Source organism: Polypterus senegalus, chromosome 17 (assembly GCF_016835505.1).
Source record: "Polypterus senegalus isolate Bchr_013 chromosome 17, ASM1683550v1, whole genome shotgun sequence".
Taxonomy (NCBI): Eukaryota; Metazoa; Chordata; class Cladistia; order Polypteriformes; family Polypteridae; genus Polypterus; species Polypterus senegalus.
Genome location: NC_053170.1, coordinates 2,526,562 through 2,544,691, shown reverse-complemented (window position 1 = coordinate 2,544,691; position 18,130 = coordinate 2,526,562). Strand labels below are relative to the sequence as shown.

Sequence of the window (18,130 nt, the reverse complement as noted above, 5' to 3'; positions counted from 1 at the left end):
TCAAGAATAGCAGGTTTATTTAGGTGGTCATTTAACTGCATAATGACTGCCTTCTCTAGAATTTTACTTAAGAAGGGCAGGTTAGAGATGGGTCTAAAATTTTCAAGAGCAGAGGGTCAAGATTATGTTTCTTAAGTAGGGGTTTAACTACAGCAGTCTTAAGACAGTCTGGGAAGACCCCCGTATCTAGTGACGAATTTACTATGTCCAGAACATTATCAATTAGCACGCCTGATATTTCTTTGAAAAACCTGGTTGGTATTGGGTCAAGGACGCAGGTGGAGGGTTTCAGTTGAGAGATTATAAAATGTAATTCAGGTAAATCTATCCTGGTGAAAGCATTTAATTTGTTTATAACGGAGTACCGGGGCTTTGGAGGTTCTGCAGTGTTGGGGAGATATACTATGTTATCTCTAATATCATTAATTTTTTGAGTGAAAAATACAGCAATGTTCTCACAGGTTTCACTGGAAGTATTCTGGGGGCATTCCTTTGTGTTACCTGGTTTAACAGACGGTCAATTGTTGAAAATAAGACTCTGGGATTACTAGCATTGTTATTTATAATATTAGAGAAATAGCAGCGCCTCTCAAGACGGACAGTGTTATTGTATTCTGTTATTTTAGCCTTCAATATCTCATAATGGATAGTTAGTTTAGTTTTCCTCCATTGACGCTCAGCTCTACGACATGTTCTCTTTAAATCAGACACTCTTTGGGTCTTCCATGGAATAACAATACTAGAGGATTTTTTAACTGTCTTTTCAGGTGTGACTATGTCAACAGCAGTTCTTACTTTAGAATTAAAGTTTTCCACTTTACTATTTACATTATCCTCGGTATTATAGTTGGCATTATAAATGGACTGATTGCTTATGATCCACTCAATGAGATAAATCAACAATTTTATTGTATACACTTTGACTTAATCAGTTCTGAAAACATTTCACTCATTCGTCTCTCAATCTCTCACATGCACACATCATTTGGTCAATTAAATGTATACAGGATAGGATCTCAAATCCTTGACACAGAACTGTCTTCCATAGCTTTTTCCGTGTGCTGCCACTCTGTAATTTGAGAGGATTCAGTCTGTCAATGTGGTGCGGCCTTAGTTTGTGAAGACAGAGACGACTAAAGACTTGAATATAAAATGGTGGCTGTCAATTTCAAACGGTGTTTCCTCGATGTCTGAACCAATCTCAGCCCGAACAGACTGACTGATCCAAGATCCACTGACAGCTTGTCCTCATGTCGACTGTCAGATAACACGCTCAGCTACTGTGACCACCTTGACTGCTGCTTTTCAATGTGAGCGAGTGGTAGCTTTGATCATATGACGCCAGTACAACATCTGTTACCAGACTGGCACGGCACACGTCACAGGACAGCTTTCTCCAAATCCCGTCTAAGGGCTACCTGACCTCCCTCTGCTTCCTGAGGTGGATTTCTTTTGGGAAACCTTCAGAGTTTGAGAAATGTTAACAGCTAACAACATCTACACAGTCAGTGACTAAATACATTTAGCCAAGACGTTGTTTGGAGGCTCACATAGCTTTGCTAGCTTAGCCTGTCGTAGCTAAAGTTAAGATTATAAAACGGGATTTTCTGATGGCCAAATGTAACAACAATCGTTCAGCCTTACCTATGGAATGTAATCCCCCGGGATCTGCTTTGGAGCGTACAGCGGTTTGCACAATCCCAAGCAGCAAATGCATGATGCATCTTTATCCATCACTTCACTCCACAGCAGTGCCCCTCGCAATATGGCGGCGACGTTGACGTACAATGCTACTGGTCATGCGGCGTCTAGTAGTTCTACGTCTATGGAATTGTCTGGTCCGCAGAGATAGAAGAGAGAGGTTTATTGCACCCCGCCACCCCCTGGCCTGGCATGGAATTACCTTCTCTCTGTCCTTCCAGCTGCCTCCCATGCGCACGTTTGTGACAATGTCCCCGTAACAAGTGTAGTAAATGAGATGGGCCTCCATTACATCATTTCTCCAGAATTCGACTCCAGGCTCTGGCGGCTGCAGTCCTTAAGGACATCCAGAATATCCGTTTCTGTTTCTCGGTTGCACACGACTGAGTCATTTCTCAAAAATTTCAGGCATTAAAAAGGACCACTCGGTCAGCCATGGTGGAATAAATGAAATGTGGTTGAGGTGGGTTTGGTTCACTCTTGTCCTTGTGGTGGGAATCTGGGCACTAATGCAGAAAGCTGATTATAGTGGGGTGACCCCCTTCGGTTCAGTAGGTCCATGGAGTCGTCACCGCTGCTCCTGCTGATATTGTGTTACTGACGTCGCTGTGAATTTTTGCACTGAATGTCGTGGGTCCTCCACAAGCCCAGGGGTTTCAGGACAAGTCAAATCGGTGCCCCTCTAACCCCCAGCCAAGCTCTATGAGGGGAGAAGCAGCAGTTTACATTTCAGCTTTGAATTTGTCGTTTTTGGATTTTTGACTTTGTGAATCTCCTTCTGCATGGATACCCCGATTTTGGCCGCTGCTTTGATGAGCGTTCAGTTTTTGGTTGGTGCGACTGGTTTGGTTTTCTGTGGATTTTGCCCTTTAGGCTAAACTTATTTTTTCCTTTTAATTCTGCCTTGGCTTCACTTCTTTTTAATAAAGACTTTTGATTATTAAAGAAACTTTGCTTTGTTGTCCTGGGACCAGAGGTTTACGGTTTCCTCCCTCATACTTTCTGGACATTTTGAGTTATTGTTGTTTCTTTTTTTGTTTTTGGGCCTATGCAGGCAGAAAGCCTGCCCTTTGAGTTTGGGGGTTGGCTGCCGTGGGTGAACCCAGTGTAGGGAGTTCAGACTTGTAGAGGAAACGCGTCTCGCCTTTATGGAGGTCTGCTCTCATTTTTTGTGCTTTCTTTTAACAGTAATGGCTTTAAGGTTTCACAGTAAACTTTGGCACATAGAAAGGAAAAATGCAATACAGTGACAAAGGTTATGTTATACAGTGACTTTAACGTCAGGCCGTTTCAGATTTTAAGGTACAGGGGTCTTGATTTCTCAATGGCTATGTTATAATGTGTCTTTTAATCCATCACATGATATCTGCTTACCTACCATTATGTCAGTTATAGTGCCCTTTTATAATAGGTGCTGATGAAAAATGGCTTGAAAAACTGGGCGTCTAAGCATTTTTCACACGCGCTGTTATCGATTCACTCTGATGAGCATAAATATGAAGAGGGCTGTGGGCCTAAAAGCAAAGTGAAGTCTTTACTTGTAATTAGGGGCTGCCGTGTTTAAGAGCTACTGAAATGACAAGGTGGGGGGTTTGGGGGGGAGGCCTCCAAAAAGACCACACAGGGTGGCCGACCAGTCCCGCTGAGCACCAACAGCAGGCTTCGGCCTTAATAGGCCCAAAAATGGAGCAGCTGGGTGATGAAAGTTAAATGTTAAAAGTGCCTCTCAACAGGGAGAACCCATGGAAAACTCTGGCAGCAGGAATCCTTTATAAAAAAAGAACAAGAAGAAATAGAGGGCACTCTATCTATCTATCTATCTATCTATTTATCTATCTATCTATTATATAGTGCCTTTCACTCTATCTATCTATCTATCTATCTATCTATCTATCTATCTATCTATCTATCTATCTATCTATCTATCTATTATATAGTGCCTTTCACTCTATCTATCTATCTATCTATCTATCTATCTATTATATAGTGCCTTTCACTCTATCTATCTATCTATCTATCTATCTATCTATCTATCTATATAGCATCTATCTATCTATTATATAGTGCCTTTCACTCTATCTATCTATCTATCTATCTATCTATCTATCTATCTATCTATCTATCTATCTATCTATCTATCTATTATATAGTGCCTTTCACTCTATCTATCTATCTATCTATCTATCTATCTATCTATCTATCTATCTATCTATCTATCTATCTATCTATCTGTTCCACAGTGCTTTTCAAATCTATCTCTCCATGTATCTGGTATCTGGTGCCATAGATAGATAGACAGATAGAACTTTAATTGCCATAACGGCCAAATCTGAATCTGAATAAAAAATGAAAACATAAATTTCATAAACAAACAAAGACATTCTGAAGGTTTTAATAACTGTAGGTATGTAGGCTGTAGGTATAACAAGCAGTCCTGTATTTGGCCCTGTTAAGATCTGCGTGACGAGTACCTGAAGTGGCCATCTTCTAATTTCAGCAGAGGCAGTCGGCACCTTTTAGCGAATCCCCCCGGTGGACGCGCTCTTTGTTCACCTGTCAGTGTTTTGCGACGGTCGAAGTGTCGACGTACCAACACTCACCCTTAGTGTATACCGACGAGTACCGACTAACCCTTTGAGAATCTGCACAGTGAGCCCCCCCAACACACACACACTCTGATTGAATGTCACTGCATTGCCATAAAACATCCAATGTGCTTCGAGGAAGCTGATTTTTTTTTCAGTGGGTGCACTTTCTTTTTCACACGACTGTTTTAAAACCATCGCTTCAAAGGCATTTGAAATGATATATTTTTATCAGTGTTTTAATTGCAATGCACTTCCAACTGTGTTTTCTTTATATTTGCTACACGTTTCTGTCTTCTACATTTTGATTTGTCATTTATTTCTTATTTTTTTTTACTTTTTTGACTTCTTTTTTAACTAAACTGTGATGAAGCTGCAAAACAAGTACAGAATACTGAAAACAATAAAAGGCGCGTATAAAGCTGACATCCATGTTACCGCATGCAAGGAAAAACGCAGCTGCAACCAATCCGCCCGTCTAGTTATTAAAATTAATTAAAACCCACTAATTATTTCAAGTATCTAAATAATTAAAAACTGGAAAAGAAGTGAATTTGATTATTTAGCAGGAAGACAAAAGGTAGGCACTTAAATATTGAATTGCCAGTCCTAAGATTCACTGCTATAAAGAGACCCTCGGGCACCGTAAACACCGCGATGCCGGGTCAGTGCCTGTCGCACGCAGCGCCACCGGACGGGCAGCTCTTTAGACAGGGCAGGACAGGGCAGGGCAGGGCAGGGCAGCACGACCCTCATAATAAACCATCCACAGATTTACTCCCGATGTTAACCTCAGCCCCCTTGTTATCTGCACTCGCTGTTAATTAGGTGAGCCGCACAAGTCCCGTGGGAGACCCCCTGTGCCGCGCTGATATTGAATTCAAATGCCCACCGACTGCAGGCTCATTAACTCCGCCCGTTGCTCTCGTCTCCATTTTCTTTTTCTCACTTGTAACCCGCGCCCGTCCCGTTTTCCCTGACAGCCCCCGCAGGTATTAAAGGACTTCGGTCTGATCCGATCATCACAACCAGTGGGCTCGGGTCACTGGGCTCTGTGGCGGCTTGTCACCCTGCCATCTCGAAGCCAAAAGCTGCATATGCCAGGGAGGCTGGGGTGGAATAAAAGACGGGCTGACTTGAGCGGGGGCCACAAAGGGCACTCAGTGGTCCTGAAATGAAATACGACACCACAACTCCTCTCCAGGCCCCCTGTCATCTGCTTTCTGCAGGTCCACAAAGACGCAATGCAGCTCCTTCTGGCCTTCTCTATTCTTCTCCATCAACATCCTCAGGGCAAACATGGCATCTGTGGTGGTTTTTCTTGGCATGAAACCATCCTGCTGTTCACTAGTCATCGCCTCCCTTCTTAGTCGAGCTTCCATTACTCACTCCCATAACTTACTGCTGCGGCTCATCAATTTTATCAACTGTAGTTACAACAGTCGGGGCCAGAAGGTCTAAGAAGGACCGAGTGTTGGTGTTCACAGAGTCTGCTGCTTCAGTGTCTTTAGATCTTCTTGTCAGATGTCTCTCTGGTCCACTGAAGTAGAATGACAAGCAGTTCAGAAGTTCCAAAGGCTTTGATTGACGATGACATGACGTTGATGCACAGAGTCCATATTTGCAGTGTTGGCCCTTCTTTCTTTGTCAAGACCCCTCTCTGCAATTCACCCTGGCAGGCTGGCAATCAACTTCTGGGCCCAAACCTGACTGATGGCAGCTGCCCATTCTTGTATAACCAGAATAGGTTGGTTTTTGTTTGTCCACCCGCCTCTTGACAACAAGCTGTCAATGGGATGAAGGTCTGGGGAGCATGGCCATGGACCCCAAATGTCAATGTTTTGTTCCCCGAGCCATTTAGTTGTGGCCCGGTGCTCCATCATGTTGGTCACAAAACTGTTCTTGGATGGTTGCAGAAGTTGCTCTCAGATGTTTGGGTCTCATTCTTTATTCATGGGTCGGGATCGGTGGGCACCACCAGTGCATAGCTTGCTCAGGAATAGTAGAAGGCAGCAGTGAGTGAGGAGAAGACTTGTGGAGGACGGCCTGGTGGGCAGCAAAGAAGCCAAGAAAAAAAATCAGGGACAGACTGACATTCTGGGTTTGGACTGCTGAGGATTGCAAAGTCATCCAGACGATCTGGATCTGCGTAATTAGATCTGGACCACCCTGATGGGTAAAGCTTACTATATTTAAAACTGTCCATCAGGGCCATGTTCACGTGTTGTCTCAGCACCCACATCATGGTATGTCAGTCGGACTGAATGTGCGCATATGGTTTGAGAACATCAAGGACTGGCGACTCTATCGTCCCCAGTTTCTAAAAATCGGCCAATGAACACCCGGCATCACTAAGCAATGTCAAAGAGTGCAGAGTCGGTTTGTTGTGGCGAGTGCTGCTTGTCCTTCTGTGTCCCATCACTTCATCTTGGTAGCTGATCTCCTGCAGCTACGAAAAGACAGATTAGCTTTGGCGTGTTGGATGTCACCAGCCGTGCATTAATTCCAGTTCCGTATGCCTGAGAGGTGTCATTCATTAACACACACTGTCCTCCTTCCAAAAGTCGTGGATGATTCAGACGAGACGGCTGATTAATGTTTGCTTCAACTAAGTGGTCATCTGTCGGAGGCGGTGTGCAGGGTCACCAGTGCAGGGACAACAGTTGTCATCGCCATCTGTCCTGGACTGCTCCTCTCTCTCTCTCTGCTTTACCTTCGTCATTCAGATTGTTAAGGTTTTATAACTTCCTCTCTTCATATATATATCCAGCCTTTTCACAGATTTTCTGATTGATCATCCATCCATCCATCCAGTCTTTTCTGAACGCGTTTTTCACTCCGCTCCCGACTTGTGCCCAAAGCGCGCGCACACACACACTCAGCGAGCACACACGCGCAGATGCAAACACGCGCTCGCACACGCGAAGATGCATACAAACACACACGCACGCGCGCGCGCTCCCAAACTTCAGTCTTCGCTGCCACAAAGCAAAAGTGCCGGAGTTTAATTAACTGTTGCAGTGCTGAAGTAACCCTTAAACGATGCGTTCGGTATTTTTCTAGTCGAAATGATTTCTTCACAATCGCGGCACATATGAATTTGCCACATGAAACTGTCCTCTAAAGTGTATGTTTTACATTTTTAAAAGCCCGCTCTTGCGTTTAGGAATGAAGCTTATGGGCCCCAGAGGGCTCCACTATAAATAAAAGCCTTAACACGTCCCGAATATGGCCGTTTTTCAAGCCGAAATCTTATCGAGCTCTGAGACGACACGCGCTACAAGAGCGCGTCACCACGAGGACAGAAAGCAAGCCGGTGAGAAGCAGCCAAGAACCGAGAACAGAATTTCATGTGGCAAATTCAGACACACCCTGACTGTGAAGGGATATGACGTCGATCTGAAAAACACGGAACTTCCTATTTAAAAAGCTAATAAACGAACACGTTATTTAAAAAAAGCATAGCACTCGGATGTAGTTAAACATGACACACGTCTATGGGGTCCGAAAGGCAACTGATGATCATGGAGGAGACCCCACTGACACACGAGAAGGACATGCGACTGCAGCCTGACAGCGCTAACCGCTGCACCACCAGCCGCCTGCAGAGCTCATGAGCACACAGAAGGGTTACATTTTTTTTATTATAAATATTCTTAGTTCTTGCATTCAATAATCGATATTTGTTGACACCCACAGAGGATGGTAACGTGTTCACACCCACTTAATCCTGTTCAGAGTTGTGGGGTTGGAGGTCTGGGTATCTATCCCGAGCACAAGGCCAGAAGCATTCCTGGTGTGGATGCCAGTCTGCTGGGTGATTGGCTCCTGCACACTCGCAGGCACCCACTTTGTACCAATCAGCCTGCACAGCACGTCTTTGGGGATACTGAAGGAAAGTCTGAGTAGCGGAAGGAAAAATCCACGGGCACCCGGGCAGAACACGTGAACGCCACACAGATAGTGACCACAGTCCACTGAGCCTTGTGCCAAAGTCGTTTTTCTGGGCAATGCCATAAGGGAGTCATTTTTGGTTCCCAAAAGAACTCTTCTCAAGAAGGTCGCAGAAAGAACCTTTCATTCAGAGCTTTAACAGGTTCCATCAATGACAACTGTGATGCTTAAATGGCAATGGCCTCCTGATTTTCAAAGGACTCTCTTCGCGTGCCATCATGCAGGCTCAGTTCAGGTTTTTGTATTCTGCTAGGTCACCTACTAGTGTGACAGAACCAGACTGCCAGTGAGTCCCAAACACAACCACACAATCTCAGTCCCGGGTTCAAAGAAAGGTGTGTTTTATTATAGAAATATCTCCAACTCGGGGAGTGCAGTCCCTTTTATTGAGGACCCAGGAGTAATTCCAGTGCCAGAGCTGCTGCCTGTTGGAATTGCCTCCATGTCATATGGCAGTCCAGTATTGTAGGGAGTGTGTCTCCCTTCAGCACCCTCTTGTGACACCCACTGTGCTGCTGGACTACAACTCCCAGCATTCCGTGCTTGTTCCCGAATGGGCACCAATATGGAGCGTTGCTGCCATCTAGCACCTGGGGGGAATAAACTTCCCTCAGAGACAATCCTTCCCTCTCTTCTTTTATCCCTACCCTGGTGGTCAGGATGTCTGTCCATTTATCTGGGGCGCCCCTCCTGGGTAAGGGACCTTCTCTTCTGCACGGGATGTCCATCCATCTGTTAGGGCAGCCTTGTCCGGGTGCGACATCCTTCTCTCTTTTGGTTGGGATGCCTTTCTGTTCGCTCGGGGCTTCCCATCCAAGTAAGGGACCTTGTCGAATCCATCCCATGTGCCACCTACAACAGTAAAGATGTCTGTATTGTCCACAGAGCAGGAAGCTTTATAAAACCCAATGACCCAACGTCATATGCAAAGAATCCTCCACAGAATGAAATAAGTGGTTCAGGGGACCACACAACCCAGTAAAGTGCTGTTGAAGGACTGGCATTCACAACTTCACGACACCATAGACGTCACCCGACCCCTCCGACACCTTTTTTAATGGACATCCGCCCTGAACCACTTTGCCACCTCAGTTTGTTTGGTTTGCCTGGCACTAAGCCCCCTAAAACCTCACCATGTCTGTCACTTTCTCTTTTCATCTCTTTCTGTGATTCTCGCCCGGGGGGCACACAGACCCTTCTATTATTGGGCCTCTCTAATCTCACTTGTCATCAGTGAATTGTTCCGTCCTTCCACTTTGGTGGATAATTTACTCCTGGACTCCAGAGCCTGTCACGTGTAACAGTTGCCGTTCCTTATATTTTATTGTAATCCCCCTTGAATGTCACCAGCTGTGCTTCACTTCAATCCATCAATGCCCACTTTGGCTCAGACCATTAGAACCTGGTGCTTGGGGGTCCCAATGAAATTGCACTTTCTAAATGTCTAGCCTGTTCAGGAGGTGTGGTTAGTTTCCCATTAGTTACCTAGTGGTTTTGTTTTTCTCCCCTGGGGTCTTACTGGGGGGATTGGGTTGTGGGTGCCATTGGCTTACATAATTACCTTCTTAATTGGTTTGCCTTTAGGTTGTGTGTGTGTGTCTGTGTGTATACACAATGTTTTAATTAAAAAAGAATCACAAAAAAGACCTGCCATTACCTGTATGACAACACCACTAAGCACTGCGACACCAGCCACCCGCTGTGCGCTCCCAAATAGCGGAAGCGGAGCCGCGTCATGCGCCAGCAGGCCCCGTGAAAGGCGACATGGAAATCGAAGGATGGGAACCGACAGAAGATGAAAACTCCTCCAGCGTGAACGCGTGGTATAGAAAAGAGCTTTTAGTATTCACTTCAGACTTAAAGCGAATACAAAACACGAGCGACTGTGCCGTCTTTAATAACCCCTCCTGTTGTGAGGCTGCACGTGCAAAAGGCGCTATACAGAATGCGTGTAAAACAATATATGTGACAGATTGCGAAAAGCAGAAATCCCGCAGCGAAGTCGCCAGTGCAGAAAATGAGCCGGAGAGTGCTCGGCTCAGGGGGCGTGGCTAACGCATGCGCATTACAAAGGACCCGGACATGGGCGCACAACATAAAGCTCCACTCAACATAAAGGTTCAGTCACTTCTTGTTTCGTTATTTATTTATTTGTTTGTTTGTTTGTTTGTTTGCTCATGTATTTATTTATTTCTTCTCTAATTCTAATCCCCCGCAGTCCCTTTTGTAGCCCATAATTCCCATTCTCTTAAAGGAAACCACTTTCCAACTCGGACACCACAGTGGCCAAACTCCCGGGTGCGGTAGGGCTTTTTTTTTTTTTTAAGTGCACTTTTTTAAATATAATTAGCTTATCATTTTTGTTAATTTTCAGTAAATTTTATATATTCCCTGATCTAAGGGTTTCTTGTGAAAAGGTTCAAATAAACAAAGATCGACATATTGAATCAGTCATGGGATGTCATTTCTAATCCGCTTTGTCCTGAACAGGGTTAGCGTGTCTTTTTGGGGTTAAGGTGCTGGAGCCCATCCCTGACAGCACAGGGCGCAAGGCAGCAACAAACCCCGGGCAGGGCGCCAGTGCATTGCAGTAACGACACAATGACATTTATTATTCAGTGCACAGTTTTGTTTCCTTCTAATTCTTACAAAAGTATGCCGATTCATTTATTAGCGAGGATACGCAGTGATTTTAACGTACATATTTAATACATTTGTGTATGTTTTGTGTTTTCTTAATAAAACGTATTGTATGAACGCCACTTTTAGACGTCTGGATCGCTAGCAATTTGCGGTAGGTCCCGAAAAGGCTACGCCCCTGTCTTAAAGGTGAAAGTCTTTCTAAATATAAACGTTTAACTAGAATTTTGTGCTGCCTTTACGGTGAATTAATTTGCAGTTCGTTGTTGTGATGAAGGCAGAATATGAAGCCAAAACGGCTACGTCTCATTTGAGGGATGGCGCTGTGGTAGCACAGACTTTAGCGCTGCTTTCTCGGCCCATCCATTTTCATGAGATGACCCCGTGTTCTCGTCATTCCCCCGAAGCCTGAAGTGTGGACTAGCGCTTGACATGGACGAGCACTCCCACTCACCGGCAGCCCCTTGAGATCCCTGATGCTGCCTTGTCAAGACATCCATCGCAGACACACAGAGCCATTGCCAATGCCGGCCGATGCCCATGTGAAAAAGCTCGAGGGCCTCTGGACTTTAAAAACCGGCGCTCCTCTGTGTCTATAGCGCACATTCAACATTAGGAGACTTTATGGACTGGGATGTGTGGCCCCACTCGGTGTCCGAATCCTGTCACCGAAATGACGCCCCATGATGTTTTAATGACATGGGGCGGCATTCGGGTTTGACAGTGGATGAGATTTCAGAGCGCGCGCCGCTTGAGTTTCCTAAACGGCGCTCCTCGGTGTCCATAACGCGCGTTCAATATTAGTGGGCATTCCTTGTCGGTGTGTTTGGGGGTGGCTGTAATCCCCCCAAAGTGTTTGTATTCCACGTGCCTTACCGTCTAAAGCACGGCTGGTTTGGGATCTCCCGATTTCGTGCCCCTTAATTTTTATAAATGGATGACTAGGGCGGCCGTCTATGTCGCTTTAACAAATCGGCTGTTAAAATATAGCGAACCCTACACGGGAATCAGCCATTCGGTCACTCCGTTGAACCAGGACAGTCTTTCCAACATTATAGCCCTCCGGGTAAAGCAGTGCACTGAGGCTCCTACCTACACAACCACTCAGCATCATACATATTAGCATCGAGCCTCTATACTCGTGGGGCACCCGGGTAACTGCCCAGCGTGCCCATGCACGTTGATGCCAAGGCCTGCGCTTTGTCTTCCTTGACTGACTGATTTCAGATGACAGGAGTTCAGGTGTGACGTTCATGTTCACCTGCAGGCTCATCAGTCACTCCTTGTTGCGACTTTTCTACTCGCTTTTCAACTTCTTCTTCTCCTTCTTTTTCTTCTCCTTTTTCTTCTTTTTCTACTACAGAAGCCCAAGCCCGGGCGTAGTGTTCCCGATAGGCGGCTGGGGGTCGAGGCAGATCGATGAAAGAAGCCATGCCGGTCCTGTCCGCAGGAACAGGTGAGAAGCCTGCCGCTTTTCGGTCAGCCCTTTTGAACCCTTGCGGAGTAAATTCACCGGACTTTTACGGTGTGTGCGCCCCCTGCAGGATTGCACGAGACGTTGGCTTTGCTCACCTCGCAGCTTCACCCCGATGCCAACCGGAAAGAAGACATGGGCTTCCTGAAAGACGTCTTCAGCGAAAAGAGCCTGAGCTATCTGATGAAGGTACGGTACGTCGGGGGCTGAGAGAGCAAAATCCTGTTAAGGGTCAGTGGGGGGCGCTGCAGGCTGATTTGAAGTGAGTGTGCAGGAATTATTTAGGGGCCATATAGCTATTTGAAATAAAAGCGAGTCCGTGCGAGATCGGGCGGGGGTGGAGGGGTGTACGGGTCCCCCTTGAAAACACACGCTATAATTTCTATATTTGTGAACCCGCATCTAATGCCCCTCTGCAAGCCCTCCGTATTTGCTCCCCTGGTGACACTTGAACTAGCTGTATAGTTGACTTTTGTTACGTCGAAGTCATTCCGTGGGTTACAATGGCATCATTTGAAATTACGTCATGAAAGCTGCAACTAATGCGCAAGGTGTTAGTGGACCGGGGGTGGGGGCGTTAATAATGCAAGGCGCTATATGAAAAGTTGATCATGGAAAGGAGAACACATTCAGCGCCGTGGGAAGCGCCTCTACAATAAAAAAGAAAATTCGGTGAGGTCTGCGAGCGACTCGCTGCTCCAATGCCGGAGGTGGCGCATGCGTGTTACCGACAGCCTTTACCTCTTCTCTCTGTGTCCGTTTCAGATCCATGAAAAGCTGCGACAGTACGAGCGACAAAGCCCCACTCCGGTCCTCCACAGCGCCGCCTCTCTGGCAGACGATGTAAGTACAGCCGGGTAACCACACGCGTGTAGGTTTGATATCACCACTGCATTGCCAAACCTAAAAGGTGCCACCCGCTCTTAAAGCTCACCAGCCTGTTATTTGTGTTATAAATGATAGCCTGCCAGTCACATTTAAAATCAGTTTGGCTATGCCATTGAAACTACCCTGGTATGCAATTCCGTAAGAGAAAGCTGATGTGCTCTGCATTATGTGGGCATCAGGAGCAGGTCTATGGCACTCTGCTGCACCGTGCCAGCCGCCATACCACCTGTATTTCAAAACAACAGAAGCGAAGCATGTTTGGACCCGGCCAGTTTTTGGATGGGAGACCATCTTGGAGAAGCTTGGAAGAAGTGAAGGTGAGGCCAGCAGGGGGCGCTTACCCTATGGTCTGTGTGGGGATCCCAGTGCCTCAGTGCAGTGACAGGGACACTGGGCTGGCTGTATAAATGGAGCAATGAGACGTAAAACCAACGCCTGACTCTCGGTGCTCATAAATAATCCCTGGGCTTCTTTTGAAAAGAGTAGAGTGTACCCCCATCTCCTGGCTAAGCTGCCCACCATGACCTTGTCCATTCTAGTCTCCTAATATCAGTCACCCCTTTAGCACCTAAAAAATAATGTGTGGTGTGCATGCTGGTGCAAAATGGCTGCCGTCATCTCATCCAGGTGGGTGCTGGACGTTGGTGGTGGTCTATTTAAAGCTCTTTGAGTGTCTAGAAAGGCACTCAATACATTTAATTAATTAGTGATCGCCCCCTTTAAAAATGACATTGAAACTGCCCAGGCATGCAACGCCATAGGAGAAAGCTGCTGTGGGCATCAGGAGGGCACCTGGTAGTCTGCTTCACCATGCCAGTTTGATGCCTGTCTTTATAATTGGCATTTCATTTCTGCCCTGGTCTTTACAAAAATGTCCATGAAAGAAAATTGGTGAGTGCAGCAGCCTGCGGCGTGAGAGTTGGCAGAAGTGAAGCTGTGGATGAAGATCAAAATGGCGAGTGCCCATTAAAGGTGGAGAGAGAGACGACTCCCTGCTGTGTATCCTCACGCTGGCCGCTCTGCCGAATGTTGGGTGCTCAATTTTAAATTGCGTGCCCACCCTGCCCAGCGGCTTTGCCCCTCATGTCCTCCAGTTTCCTTGTCCAGCTCATTTTTTTTTTCTGTTCTGTTTTTCAGCTCATGAGACTCAAAGTGTGAATGTGAAGCTGAATCGGCAGTTTTGCTCATTTCTTTTTATTTTCTTTTTTTCTGTTTGTACGCCCTGAGGCCTTCGTGAGATTCCAAGAAGAGGAAAACCCGCTGACCTCAGGAGCTCACTAAAACGCAACATCATCAAATGTGTCCATTTTGATTTCACCAAAGTCTTCACACGTGTTGTTTCACTTTGCTTTGCCCACCTTCTTCGAGCAGCCCTTCTGCCCTCACACAGTGCCAGTTATGGCCACTGATCCAAAATTGGGAGACTGGGCACAGAGGACGAGCCAGCGGCCATTTCAAACCGCTGGCTGTTTATCATTATAGCCGTCTGCAGGGGGTGCTGGAGCCAATCCTAGCAGCAGAGGGGTACATTCATGCCCACTCCCACTCCTGGCCAAGTTCAGGGGGGTCCAGCTGATGTTTATGTCACATGTTATATACATAGAGAATCTGCTTTGGGACTCCAGCACTGCATGACAGTCGCCACCTGAGAGACCCGGCCAGCTACATGGCACGCCCACTATAAGCCACACCCACGTCCTAGTCGTCATAACTCCGCCCATGTGCTATGAGAATACAAGGCAAGGTGCATCCTGCAATGGACGTGAGGAGGCGTGTCGAGTGACATCACTCCCGTGTAAAACGCGTCTGTGCAGTTTGATTGGCTACTCAATGGGGCGGGGCTCTGGGAGACCTGGTGTGACCAGGCAGGGAGCTGAACCCGAGTTCTTCGAGTCATAAAACAGTATTGGTGAGCACTGCGCCATTCACTGCATCATTTTATTCATTCATCCATTTTTCAAAGTCTCCAATTTCTATTCAGGGTCACTGGCAGCTGAGCCTGTCCTGGCACCACTGGGCACAAGGCAGAAGCAAACCTTGGATGAAATTCCATTGCAGGGCATGTTGACTCATAACGGGAAGATTGGCCAAATCTGCATGGCCGTGGAACAGGTGGGAGACTGAGCCCTCAAAGAAAAGCCGACATAAACGCTGGGTGAGCACGCAAACTCCACACTGCCAGCGTGCAGGCTTGGCATTGAACCCAAGTACATGGAGTGGCGTGGCAGTGCTGTGAAGCACAGTTCAATGATCCCTTTATTGGTTCTCCCAGGTGCACTTAGTTCTTTGTCCAGGAGTTGGGGGGTCTGAGGTTTACCCTGGCAGCCCAGTAGTTGGACCCTCACACCCAGTCTCACTATGGCTGGACCAGTTTGGAGTTGGCCATTGTTATAACCCATATCTGAGGGGTGAAGGCTGTAGGTACAAACTCTCACTAACTCAGGTAACTTGCAGTGAGAGACATTTGAACCCGTGTCCCTGAAGCTGGGGCACAGCCTGACTGGCCACCACCCCACTCCTCATCAAACACTTAACTTTGGAGCTCTGAGGCCAAAGTGACGAGTCTCGTCTGCCCACCCGTTCACATACAGATAATTTGTGGACAACTCCACATTGGACACCTCATAAATCCGAATCCATCTTACACTGAGCCCCCACCCGTACACCGTCATGCATTTGAAGCTGGGGCACAGCCTGACTGGCCACCACCCCGCTCCTTATCAAACATTTCAGTGCTGGCTTTGTAATTTAAAGCATCTCTCATTGGCTTCATTTCTTGATTTATTTTATTCCATTAAGATGCAGCAACTTCATTGGCCTTCATCAGCCTCCAAGTTGCTGGCACAGTGGCACATTGGCATATTCCCCATTTGCTTGTGCTTTACACAATTTGATTGGTGGCTAACAATCCACAAAGAGAAATGGTGCCAGTGTTTATGGCATGGCCTGCCCAGTAATGCACCCGGACAGTTCTCTCAATGCACCTGACTGATGCCAGCTGTCCAAATTCCAAATTGTGGGCTGTGTTGGACTGCCTATTGAGTTACACAGGATGGGCATCCACCAAGGGGTGATGGTGAGGCATTTCCTAGTGTGCCAGTCCATCTGTCTATTTTCTAAACTCACTTATCTAGAGCAGTGGCACGGGAGAGTTGGAGCCCACCATAGCAGGTACAGAGCACAAGGTAGGAACAACACCTGGATGGGGTGCCAGTCCATCACACACATACACACACACACATCAGCTGCCAATTCACCAAATCTACAAAGGGCTGAAATGCACAGAAGGCTGAGGATGAACGGTAGTGATGGAAACTCCTGCTTTCCATGCCTCCCAGTCCTTCCCATCAGTGAGTCTGTAGAGGGCGCTCTTCATTCTTCCCAGTTCATAGTATGGAGTGCCATTTCCTGGAGCTGGTAGTGACTTCATGTGCCCAGTTTAGTTCAATCAGGTATATTTCATGTGGGCTTCATGCTGCCTTGTGCCCATGCCAGTGAGTCAGAAGCTTGCAATCCAGTTTAGTGGCACCATTGCCAACATGTCTTCTGTTTCCAGGTGGCAGAAGAGCTCCAGAGTGGGCCCATGAGCGTCGATGAGAAGGAGCTTCTCCAGCTATTGACGGGTCCACATCTCAAGGTCTGTGCGCCTCCATTACCAATAACCTGTTGACTACTGGGGGTCACAACAGTAGAAAGTGGGCAGAATTGGCAAACTGGACAAGAATGGCTTAAAGGAATAAAGTGGTGGACACCATAGACCAGGCTACCCATCACATGCTGGCACCACAGGCTGCAACACATGGGCTGACTTCGGTGCTCAGCTCTCAACTTTTTAAACAGAGGCCTGGATCATCTCGCCAGGCGGTGCCCCGTTAGTGCCACCCGCCACTTTTCCATTCAGGTGGAGTGGTGGCTCTGGGCCTAGGGATCTGCACTGGCAATCAGAAGGTTGGCAGTTCGAATCCCGTAAATGCCAATGGGGACTCTTCTCTGTTGGGCCCTTAACCTGCAATTGCTAAGTGCTTTGAGTAGTGAGAAAAGCGCTACATAAAATGCAAAGAATTAATTGTCTCTTCCGTCTTTCACAGGCGGTCCTCACCGTCCATGACACAGTCGCACAGAAGAACTTTGATCCGGTGCTCCCACCGCTTCCAGACGACTTTGAGGACGAACTTGAAGAGGAGTCTGTGAAGATCGTGCGGCTGGTCAAGAACAAAGAGCCTCTGGTGAGTGAAGAAAAAAAAGTATGGGGGTCCATCGGCTCCTTACAGAGTTCAGAAAACATCTACTGCGGTGCCCAGGGGGTGGCTGGGGGTTTTAGTAATGTTAGGCGTGAAACCCTGATTTGTCGCCAAATATAACTCATTATTAAAAATGTATATAAAGGGTGTAAAACATTCTCTCTCAGCATCAGTATGGTGCCCTTAAATAGTGGGCACCAGGAAACAGTCAGACGGTGCCTTCAGATTCGGCATTCACCATAGGCACGTTATGTACAGCTAAGTATATAATGCTATGCTGAAGTATGGTTTGGTATGGACAGGTGACTGTGCTATCTGTGTGTCTGTCCAGTTGTTATGTCTGTTATATGACATTTGGTATGGGATTCGTAAAAGCAGTGCTAATGTTTGTGATGCACCATCTGTTGGAGTGACAAATGCAATGCATTTTATTACTACAAATGTTTATTATATGCCATCTGTTAGAATGACAAATGCAATGCTCATCTCTCTTATATGCCGTTGTGTATGGGATTAGTAAAAGCAGTGCTAATGTTTGTGGTGCGCCATGTTGCTTTGACAAATGCAGTGCATTTTATTGAGACAAATGTTTATAACGCATTTACATTTACATCTATTTGCTTAGCAGATGCTTTAATCCAAAGTGA

At 46.6% G+C, this 18,130-nt stretch overlaps 1 protein-coding gene across 2 annotated transcripts in view; it reads left to right on the top strand.

Moving 5' to 3' along the window:
- mpp3a (membrane protein, palmitoylated 3a (MAGUK p55 subfamily member 3)) overlaps positions 1-18,130 on the top strand; it is a 51,544-nt gene that overhangs the window by 14,054 nt on the left and 19,360 nt on the right. For both annotated transcript variants that reach the window (XM_039740685.1, XM_039740686.1), the window contains exons 2-6: positions 12,244-12,336; positions 12,425-12,543; positions 13,120-13,197; positions 16,799-16,879; positions 17,331-17,468. In XM_039740685.1, the coding sequence (XP_039596619.1) occupies positions 12,300-12,336; positions 12,425-12,543; positions 13,120-13,197; positions 16,799-16,879; positions 17,331-17,468 (453 nt within the window). In that variant the 5' untranslated portion in view covers positions 12,244-12,299. The remainder of the gene's footprint in view (positions 1-12,243; positions 12,337-12,424; positions 12,544-13,119; positions 13,198-16,798; positions 16,880-17,330; positions 17,469-18,130) is intronic.